The following is an 11,013-nucleotide window of genomic DNA, read 5'->3' as shown; positions in this document are numbered from 1 at the left end:
CAGCTTGTGGCACAACAGATGAAGGGAATATATGATGTGAAAGACGAAAAGCTTATTGAGTATGCTCAAGAAGTGGACAGAGTCAGAGAAAAATTCACAGAAATTACATTTGAACAGATTCCCAGGAAAGAAAATGAAAAGGCGGACACTCTAGCCAAAATGGTTGGAACAATGGGAGTTGGAAGACTAGATATGTGGTATTCCAAGTTGAACTCACACCTCACACGAGTTCGACCGCAGTTGAACAAGAGGAGGAGGATTGGAGGACTGGCATAATTGATTACTTGAAAGAAGGAAAGCTTCCTGATAACCCTCACGAAGCTCGTAAGTTGAAGATAAAATGTTCACGATATGTGATGGTCGGAGAAGTGTTGTATAGAACGTCTTTTGTGGGGCCGCTTCTTCGATGCTTGAGTTATCGAGAGGCAGATTATGTACTCCGGAAAGTTCACGAGGGATGTTGTGGAAATCATTTGGGGGCTTATGTGTTGGCAAGGAAGGTGCTGCTAGCCGGTTATTGTTGGCCCTCAGTGCTGCACGATGCTCAAGAGTTAGTGATGTCTTGTGATAGTTGTCAACGTCATGCCCAGTTGCATCACCGGATGGCCGCGACGATGAAGGCTATCACGGCTTCCTGTCCTTTTGACCAGTGGGGAATGGATATTGTGGGGCCTTTTTCTATAGCTCTTGCTCAGAAGAAGTTCCTATTGGTAGCAGTTGATTATTTTTCGAAATGGGTGGAAGCAGAGCCTTTGGCCAAAATCACTGAGAATGACGTCCTGAAATTCTTGTGGAAGAATATAGTGTGCAGATATGGGTAGAAGATTGATATCTAATAATGGAAGACAGTTCCTAGGGGCTAAGGTCCAAGCTTTGTGTAAAGAGATGGAGATCCAACAAGTCTTTACATCTGTAGCTTACCCGCAGAATAATGGGCAAGTGGAGGTGACTAATCGGACGCTGGTGCAGGGTCTGAAGGTTCTACTTGGTGATGCTAAGGGAAATTAGGTGGATGAATTACCAAGTGTCTTATGGGCGTACCGAACCACTCCAAGAGAAGGAACCAAAGAAACTCCTTTCAGTTTGGTCTATGGTAATGAGGCAGTGCTCCCGGCTGAGATTGGGTTGGAATCGGCAAGGTTAATGTTTTATGACGAGGAAAATGGTGCAAGACGCGCCATTGACCTTGATCTTCTGGAATAAAAGAGAGAGGCTGCCAGCATTCACATGGAAACTTATAAAAACCGCATTGCACATTCTTATAATCGTAGGGTCATTAAGAGAAAATTTCAGGTAGGTGACTTGGTCCTGAGGAAGGTGCAAGAAAAGCAGAGAGGAAAATTGGACCCAAAGTGTGAGGGTCCCATTAAAGTTATCAAGAGGCTGAGCTCTCGAGCCTATTACTTGGAGAATACGCAAGGCAAGGCGTTGAAGAGGCCCTGGAACGCTTATCATCTTAGAAAATATTATTCTTGATTTTCTTGTTGATGTATTTTATTTTGAATTTTCCTATGTAATCAGTTAGGATTCAATAAAATCAAGTTCTTCTTTTCAGTTCATGAATGTTGTTGTATTATGAGGGTGAGAAAAATTAAATTTTCGTACTAAGACATCGCCTAGTAGAGGAGAAGAGTGAAGGAGAAAAATTTTATTTTCCTACTAAGGCATGGCCTAGGAGAGGAGGAGAGTGAAGGAGAAAAATTAAAATTTTCCTACTAAGGTATCGCCTAGTAGAGGAGCAGAGTGAAGAAGAAAAATTTTATTTTCCTACTAAGGCATCGCCTAGTAGAGGAGCAGCGTGCAGGAGAAAAAATAAATTTTCCTACTAATGCATCACCTAGTAGAGGAGCAGCGTGCAGGAGAAAAAATAAATTTTCCTAATAAGGCATCGCCTAGTAGAGGAGCAGAGTGAAGGAGAAAAATTTTATTTTCCTACTAAGGCATCGCCTAGTAGAGGAGCAGCGTGCAGGAGAAAAATTAAATTTTCCTACTAAGGCAATGCCTAGTAGAGGCGCAGAGTGAAGGAGAAAAAAATAAATTTTCCTACTAAGGCATCACCTAGTAAGGAGCAACATGCAGGAGAAAAAATAAATTTTCCTACTAAGGCATCACCTAGTAGAGGAGCAGAGTGAAAGAGGAAAATTAAATTTTCCTACTAAGGCATCGTCTAGTAGAGGAGCAGAGTGGAGGGAAAAAATTAAATAATCGGAAGAAGAGAAGGAGAGGCGGAGATTTTATTTGCCCTAGTGGTTTAATAATATCATGGATAAACTCCGAAGAAGAAGTAAATTCAAATGTAAAATACTCAATGTTGCATGAAGCGACTTCCATACATGCCAAAAGTGCACAAAAAAAATAATCAAATATAAGCTTCACAAAATCCATAATCGCATAGTGGTACAGAAAGTAATGCAGTGCAGTACGTAACAAATATAGCCCGAGGGTCTGCATTGTCTACATAAATGAGAAAATAACATAAATAAAGGAGTGCGGTCTAGGGGTCAGGAGGGAGACTCGCTATGAAATCCTCTATGTCGATGAAGTTGGTGGGCGCGCCTGGTGGGGGGTAGCCATGAGCTCTGAAGAGGTCAACCGCACCCTCGAAGCCGACCTCCAAGTAATGATAAGCTTTAGGACCGTAAATCTCATTGAATTCATCAGACTTGAGGAATTCTTTTCGGAAGGAGGAGGCTTCTGCAGCATTTCGTGTCTTGGCATCTTTAAGTTCAGCTCGTGAATTCTTTAACTCTTCCTTCAGCTTCTGGACCTCTTTTGCTTGATCTTATGTCAGTCGCTGAATCTTATCACCTCGAGCTTGGGATTCTGCAAGCTCCTTGGCATGTTTCATTTTTGCTTCATCGATGGTCGCCTGGAGTTGGTCGCGAAGAGCCTTACCTTCACGTAAATCATGGCAGGCGCTGGACTTTATGTCATTGGCACGCTCCACCAACTACCCTAAGTACATCATGCCCTGAATAAGATAGATAAGAGTGAAAAGATGAATAGAAAATCACGCATATATTTAATATCAGTCAAAAATCTAGAAGGAGAAGCATACCTCAACGATACTGCTGCATGTCCGGTGGGTAAGAACAGACCATCCCAGTGAACTCATGAACGTTGCATCTACGTGGGAAGGAAGTTGATATAATACCCTATGAGCTAAATGAGAAGGACCTCGACCAACGATGACCGATTCCGGCGTACATAAGGGTTGTATACTCGGCCCTGTGGGAGGTCCATCATCCGACTCGAATGCTTCTAGAGAGGAGACCATTGTGACAGAGATCTCAGAAATCTTGCGCTTACCCTTCTGTGGAAGGGATTGACCAGGATCGGCAGACGCCTTCTCTTGGCCAGAATTTGGAGTGGACTCACCCTGAGGAGGCGGGGAGGAAGCTCGCTTCTGGGTGGAAGAGGATGAGCCTGCTTTCTTTTTCTTGGCGGTGGTGGGTGAGCCAGAAGTTTTCTTCGCAGTTGTAGAGCATTTTCCCTTCATCATTGTCTGAACTGTTGGGACGACTGATTTCTGGGGTGCTGAAGATGAACTCCCAGCCTTCTTCTTCGCAGCCTCACGGAGCATTACGGCATTCATAACTCTAATACCTGCAAGCAAAGACAATGAACCAGATGAGAATATTATCAAGGAACGTAATAAGCAAAAGAAAAAACAAGAAACATGTAAAAATGAGGAAATCTACCAGCATTCTCCTTCAGCTTAACTTTTGCTGGACTTAACACCACATGACATAAAATATCTTCAGATAGGAGTTGGGGAATACTAAAGCATTGATCTCCTAACACTCTCGTTATGCGCAGATAGTCCTCATCTTTCTTGTAACCCTTGGAAAGCTTAGGCTTTGTAAAGATAGGGTACCAATCCGTGAAACAAGTCAATTCCTTGGGGGGCTAAACAAAAAAGAAATATTTTTCCAATCCTTCACATGACTGGGGGCCCTGTCAAGAAGCTTATGACTAGACCGAGAGATCACATAGAAAGATCCGTCCTTAGACATGGCTAAAACCAGGAAGTAGGAGAAAGTGGTGCAGTTCAAGGGAAGGTCTAAGGCCCTAAATAGACGGGCGAAGCAGCATATCGAGCAGAAAGCATTGGGAGTGAGTAAAAATAAATGCACCTGATAGTACTTGCTCAACTCTTGGAGGAAATCGCACAAGGAAAACGAAGACCGACATCAAGGTGGTGCTGAAAGAAAGTGTAACACCCCTTGGGAGCTAGATAGGGTCGGTACTCAGAGGTCGGAATGATGATCTGATGGGAGGAAGGAATGTACCACAAAGTCCTAAGTTTTGACTCGCTACCAGGAGGGATATGGGATGACGAATGACCCTCCATAAGTTATCTGCGTCAGATATGTTCATCTGTTAGGTCACATGGCGAACTTCCTTACCAGTACAGCTATGAGTGGTGACTTCCTCCTCATGAGAATCAAGGATAAATTCAGGATCAGCTTGGGAAGTCCAACTCTGGCTAGACTCGCTAGACCCGCTAGACCTCTCGGAATAACTCGGGAACTAGACTAGGAATCGGAAGAAGGCATAAGTGTTGAGGATAATCAAACAGGAAAACAAGATAACTGACCCGGAGGAGACGTGGAAAAATACTCAAAAAAAATAGGACCGCAAGGATGAGCCGGTGACGAGCACAAGTGTGGTGCGCGCTCGTGCGGGGCGAGGTAACCCAAAGGCCAACATACAAACAAAAATCCCAGCCATTCCCGAAAACCCTAGCAGCCAAGTCCTCTTTATTTTTTTCTAGATGTTTTTTAAGGAGAGTTTTTGAGGGACGAGGGCTTTCTTTTAATCCCTTTTTCAGAATTAAAAAGTGTTACTCACATTTAAAAGTGCAATGAAAATTAATAAAATGTTGAAAAGTTTTAAATTAAATTACCTTTTGAAAGTGATAACTTAAATGTCACAAGAGAAGTACTAAACGATTTTTAAAGAGAATTTTGAAGGAAAAATAAATGTACTGAAATTTTAACCAATGAATAAATAATAATCAAATATTCTATTTCTCCTAAAAATATTAAAAGTGCAGTTTATCTCAAGATTTTTCTCATAACCTTATAAAATTTTAAACTTCTCACGTGCTTGGGTATCCTCGTCAAAAGGGCATCTTGAAGTCATCATGCTTGAAAAATCATGGCTAGATAAAAATATCGTTAAAAATATTAAGTAACTTTCAACTTAATTAAATCATTAATATTTAGCTTCTAAAAAAATTTCATGTGATCTAGGTGGATTTTTCTTAAATTTTCGGTAGTTATAATCCTATCTCCCTTAAAATATTTTTCTTCCTCAAAATTTGACTTAATGAATAACTTGGGTAATTATTGCCTATGTCTGACTCGGTCTCCCAAATCGCTTCCCCTTCCATATGGTTCCTCCATTGGACTTTCACCATAGGAATGATCCTGCTCCTCAACCTCCTCTCTTCCCTCTCAATGATTCGCACCGGTCTCTCCTCGAAGGTCAAGTCTAGTGACAGTCGTTATGGTTCATAGTTCAGTATATGTGAAGGGTTTTACATATACTTACAGAGCATGAATACTTGAAAATTGTTATGCACCACTAAGTGGGGTGGCAGCGCCACTGTGTAGGCTAAAGTCCTCATCACCCGTTCTAGAATTTTGAAGGGTCTAATAAATCTCGGGATCAACTTCCATTTTCTTTCAAATCTCATCACGCCATTCATCGGCGCCATTTCTATGAACATGTGGCCGCCAACTGCTAATTATAGATCTCAACGAAGTCTATATGCATAACGTTTTTGGCAGTTCTGTGCAATTATAATCCTGTCTCGAATCCTGTTAATAGCCTCTGTTGCTTGCCTCACAATCTCATGGCCTAACTTATCTCGTTCACCCACATCGTCCCAATGAATGGGCGTCCTGCACTTTCGTCGTAAAGTGTCTCATAGAGAGCCATTTCTATCGAAGCTTGATAGTTGTTGTTATAGGTGAACTCGACAAGTGGCAATCTCATATCCCAACTTCTTGGAAATTTTACTACACAGGCTCGCAATAGATCCTCCAAGTTCTATATCACTTTTTCAGACTCTCCGTCTGTCTGTAGGTAGAAATATGTGCTAAAAGACAATTTTTACCCAATGCCACGTGCAAACTATTCCAGAATGCTAACATAAATTAGGGATCTCTGACAGATACAATGGAAACTTAAACAACATTTAATTGGACAATTTCCTTGATATATAACTCAACAAATTGTTCATATTTTAAGTCATCTTCATCGGCAAGAAATGAGCTGACTTGGTGAAACGATCCACTATAACCCAAATGGAGTTAAGTCAATGAAAATTTCTTGGTAAGCCAACCACAAAATCTGTGGTGATATTCTCCCATTTACACTCGGGTATCGAGAGAAGTTTTAAAATTCCAACTGGTCTCTGATGTTCTTCTTTTACCTGCTGACATGTGAGGCATTCAGAGACAAATCTTGGAATGTCTCATTTCATCCAATGCCACCAATACAACTATTGCAAATCTTTATACATCTTCGTGCCCCTGTGTGTACGGAGTACGGAGACGTATGAGCCTCTGCCATGATATCTCTTCGAAGTGAATCGATGGCTGGGACCCAAAGTCAGCCCTGATATCGAATGATTCCCTATATTGTATATAAATTCCTCCCTCTTTTCTCATATCGTTGTCTCCACATTATTATCTGCTCATCCGTTAACTACCCTTCTCGAACTTTATCTCTCAAAGTAGGCTAAATGGTCAATGATACCAGCCTAGTAGAAACCTTCCTAGTCATCACCTCTAAATCAAATCGTTGCATCTCAGCTAATAAGGGTCTATTATTGTTAATTGCGCCAATCCCCTTGACTTTTTGCTCAAGGAATCAGCAACTACGTTGGCCTTACCCGAATGATAATTGATACTGTAGTCATAATCTGTAACGCCCCGAAAATTTAAAGGTCCACGCGAACCACATGCATACAAGTTATTTAAATTCCTTGTGTATTTTCAATTAATTGTTTTAATTGCATAAATTAAATATGTTTTGCATGTTGAAATGTTTAAAATATACTTTTCTACACGATTGCATTAAAATATATTTTTAAAGGTTATTCGAGTTGCGATTGAGAAACGAATACCGAGGGCTGAAAAATAGAAAAATATTTTTATTAAATAATTGTTTTTAATTATTTAAAATATGATTGATGTTTTTTCTTATTTTTGAAAATGAGGGGTTTTGAGGTGATTTTATACGTCAGGATGTAAATTTTATCGGTGTTGAATTTTCAACAAAAACGCGAAGGTTTTAGCAACCCGGATAATAAATTCACAAACTTTATTAAACAAAATATTTTAATTAAGCACTAATAGACTATTTGGGCCTAATTAAATTTGTTAATGGGCCTAAGCCATGATTAGTGTTTTATTTAATATTTAAAGTGCTAAAAACCCTACCCCATGCCATAAACCCACGCCCCTTCCCTCAAAAAAATTAACAAGACTCATTTTCTCTCCAATTAACACACGACACACCATTAAAAAAGAAGGAGAAAGTTCGAAAGTTGCAAGGAAATTCAAGACTAGGTTGTCCGTCGTCGTTCTTCGAATCGCCAACGTTTATTCGTGCATAAAATACGCAAAGTCACGCCATATTTTTCTTTTAAACATCTATCACATCATAGTATTTATTTGATCATGTTTTGAATGAAAAAAAATCACATCTTATTATTTTCGTACATGCATCTTATGTGGTTTCTAATACATGAAATTGGATCCAAAAATCATGAAATTCATGTACCTAAGGGGCTGCCATGATTAGGAATAATATGGGATTGTTTTACATAAGTTTAAGGGCCTAGAAACATGAACAATATGCTGCACAACACGAATAGCAGAAGCTGGAAACCGAAAGTGGATGTTTGGTGTCATGGGGCTCGGTTAAGGGGGAGACTTGGTGCATGGCTTCGCTTGGCTAGACCAGGGCTAAGCTAGGGTCCTGCCTGGGTCAGGGAAGGATTCCTAGCCATGCTAGGACTCGAGCACCAGGGCTAGGAAGGAGTCCTAACAAGCTAGGACTCCAACCCGAGAAGCATCAAGGGATCAAGCAGGGTGTAGCTCGCGCAGGGAAGGAAGATGCTCGGCTAGGGGGCTTGGAGGTGGGCTAGGCTTTGTCCTTAGGGTCCTAAGAGGGTGCACAAGGATCTGGGAAAGGGCTGGTGCAGCTTGGGTGGCTGCTGGCTCGAGAGGAAACGAAAGAACCGTGAGGGAACAAGGGACGCGCGCGGCTGCTGTCATGTGCAGTGCTTCGTGTGCAAGTTCAAGGGCTTGGGCTGGTCTGGGCTGTGTCTGGGCGTAGTACAGAGATGGTTAGGGTCAGGTTGGCTCGGTGGGAGCTCGATTGTAAGTTTCCTAAGTTGGCTAGGAGTTTGTGAGCGTGGATGGGTTCAAGGTGTGCAGCAAAGGGCTTCTGTCCAGGAGGGTTTGAGAGAGTAGGGTTAGGTCCAGGGGTCAGGGGTGGTCAGTAGGGTGCCTACATGGGTTGGATCGGGTTTGGCTTGAGATGGCTCGACCATGGCTCAAGTAATTGGGAGATGGCTCGGGTTGTACGATGAAGGGTCGTATTTCGAATTTAATAAGAAAAAAATTGGAACCATGGGTACACGGGTGAGGTTCATGGCTCACAAGGGTAGAATAAATAATAAAAATGTTATGTTTAAAATTTGAGATCAAAATAATGAGTTTTGGATTTATCCGCCTCACGAAACGTTAATTAAAAAATAATTGGAAACACCTAGATTTAAGTGGAATAAAATTATGAAAAACAATATATAAGCTTAAATTATTATTTGGGACATGTTAGAGTCAGTGGAATTAAGAAAATGTCAAAAACGTGAAATTTTACGTCTAGGGATAAAACAGTAATTTTACACTCGAAAATTAGTAAACGTCATGGCAGTGTCCTGAATGCTGTTTTATATGCTAATATTTTTATTTTAAATTTTTATGAATTTTTATATGTTAAAATGTTTATTTTAAATGTTTTTGATTTAATAGGTTAAAATGTTGATTTTAAATATTTACGGATTTTTACGAGTTAATATGTTAAATTTTTTTATTTTAAATGTTTATAGATTTTAATATGTTAAAATTTTTATTTTAAATGTATATGGAATTTTAATGATAAAACGATAACGATAAAAGATATGTTGCATGCTTTGTTTTAAAATAAAAATGTTATATGCATGTTTAATTTTATAAAGTGATGAGTATACGAAACGTTGAAGGAGTTGAAGTAATTGTGAATAATACGATGATATGTTGGAGATATCGTGAGAGAGAAGGCCCAGTAGGAGCCCGACGACCGTATTTCCATTGATACGAATACGATGATATGTTAATACGTAGGCCAAGGCTTAGTTGACGGGTGAGATTGTCGCTGATGTCCCAGTACTGTGGTAATATGTAGATGGATTCATCGCCCAATACGAATACGAATACGATTACGAGTCACAATTAACGAGCTGAAGTTAACAAAAACGAATATGGATATGAATATGAATATGTTGATATGAATATGGATAAGAATATGAATATGTATATGATGAATATGAATATGTTTATATTGATATGAAAATGTTACGATAAATTTTATGAAAATGTTTATGAAAAAGTTTATGAAAAGTTTATGGAAAATGTTTATGAATATGTTATTGTTTAAAGTTTATGAATCATAATGAAAATGATATTTTAAGTACAAGTATTTTTCACTGTTGTATGTAATCTGTATACGTATTATGTTTTTATCAAGATTATGGTGTGTTGAGTCTTAATACTCACTAGGTGTGAATGATGCATGTGATTATGATAATAATGCTAACGGAGGGCTTGATAGTTGACTTTGCTGGACTGAAGAAACACATAACCCGAGGACCGACGCTAGTTTTTTGCACTAGTTTATTATTTATGATTTTAAATTATGTTAAAGATATTTTATGACTTTTACTTATGTTTATGAGTGGTTTTGGAGAGATTGATAGTATGGGCTATTGATAAGTGCAAGATTTGCACTTAATTTATATTAGAATCTATTTTGAATTATGCTTGTTTCGAATAGAATTATGCATTTTTTGTTTGTTTTTGTTGTCATTTCAGGAATGGAGAAAATAGCGGACACAAAGCCAAGTGAGCCAAGAAAACAAGTGCACAACCAACACACTGTCGAACAGAGCCTCGCGCGCAGCTGCGCGAGATCACGCGCAGCCACGCGCACTTACATGACAGAATCGGCCAGAGACTTGCGCGCGGCATCGCCACATCACGCGCAGGCGCGCGCGCACCAATACATGCAAGAACCAGTAGCTCGCGCGCCACCGGGCGACATCAAGCGCGACCGCGCGCGCGTAGCAGAAAGCCAAACGACAGAATGGCACGCGCAGTCGGGCGAGATCATGCGCCACCACGCGCGCCGAGAGTCCAGAATCGTATATAATGCGCGAGTTAGGTCAGAAAAAAGGATCGAGCCGCCGTGGGAGAAAAGAACACGATAAAAACACCAATTTGGAGATAAAAGCTCACGGGATAGAGACGCGGACACGAGACGAAGATCTAAAGTGCGAAGAACAGTCACAAATACGAAGAACGACGGATATGGGGACGAAGACGACGCTTCGGATTTGTTATCTTTTCCTTCGCTTCTTTATTTTACTGTGTTGCGATGTCTAAAACGTTGAACATGTCTTGTTTTCACTTGGATTTCGTGATGAACTAATTTTCTAGTTTAGAGAATGATGTAGCCTTGTTGATACGATGATTTGATACAGTAGCTTATTTGATTGAATTTCGCTCTTGTTTAATTGTGTTATCTGTGTTTATTTCACTGCAATTTACTGGCCATAAATTGTATGTTGTTTGATTAATTCTATAACTCAGGAGAGGGACTAAGATTATAGATCATTAGAAACACATCGTTGAATGTTTATAGTGTTCGGAAGGCATATAACTTTAGCGAGAC

At 40.1% G+C, this 11,013-nt stretch overlaps 1 protein-coding gene across 1 annotated transcript; it reads right to left on the bottom strand.

The window, feature by feature from the left end:
• Positions 1–2,802: 2,802 nt before the first annotated feature.
• Positions 2,803–3,561, bottom strand: LOC142531958 (uncharacterized). Its single transcript, XM_075638244.1, has 2 exons — positions 3,059–3,561; positions 2,803–2,971 (listed from the first exon to the last, which is right to left on the bottom strand). Exons 1-2 carry the CDS (start codon positions 3,500–3,502, stop codon positions 2,951–2,953), a joined length of 465 nt encoding a protein of 154 aa, XP_075494359.1. The 5' UTR covers positions 3,503–3,561; the 3' UTR covers positions 2,803–2,950.
• Between the last annotated feature and the right edge of the window lie 7,452 nt (positions 3,562–11,013).

This window comes from Primulina tabacum, chromosome 17 (assembly GCF_025594145.1).
Source record: "Primulina tabacum isolate GXHZ01 chromosome 17, ASM2559414v2, whole genome shotgun sequence".
Lineage (NCBI taxonomy): Eukaryota > Viridiplantae > Streptophyta > Magnoliopsida > Lamiales > Gesneriaceae > Primulina > Primulina tabacum.
The sequence above is the reverse complement of the archived record's forward strand: the minus strand, read 5'-3'. Positions and strand labels throughout refer to the sequence as shown.

Excerpts from the sequence above, each read along its gene's own strand:
- LOC142531958 (XM_075638244.1), bottom strand. The coding sequence starts at position 3,502 with ATGATGAAGGGAAAATGCTCTACAACTGCGAAGAAAACTTCTGGCTCA. Across the intron at positions 2,972-3,058 it reads CATGCAGCAGTATCGTTGAG|GGCATGATGTACTTAGGGTA; the intron begins GTATGCTTCTCC and ends TATCTTATTCAG.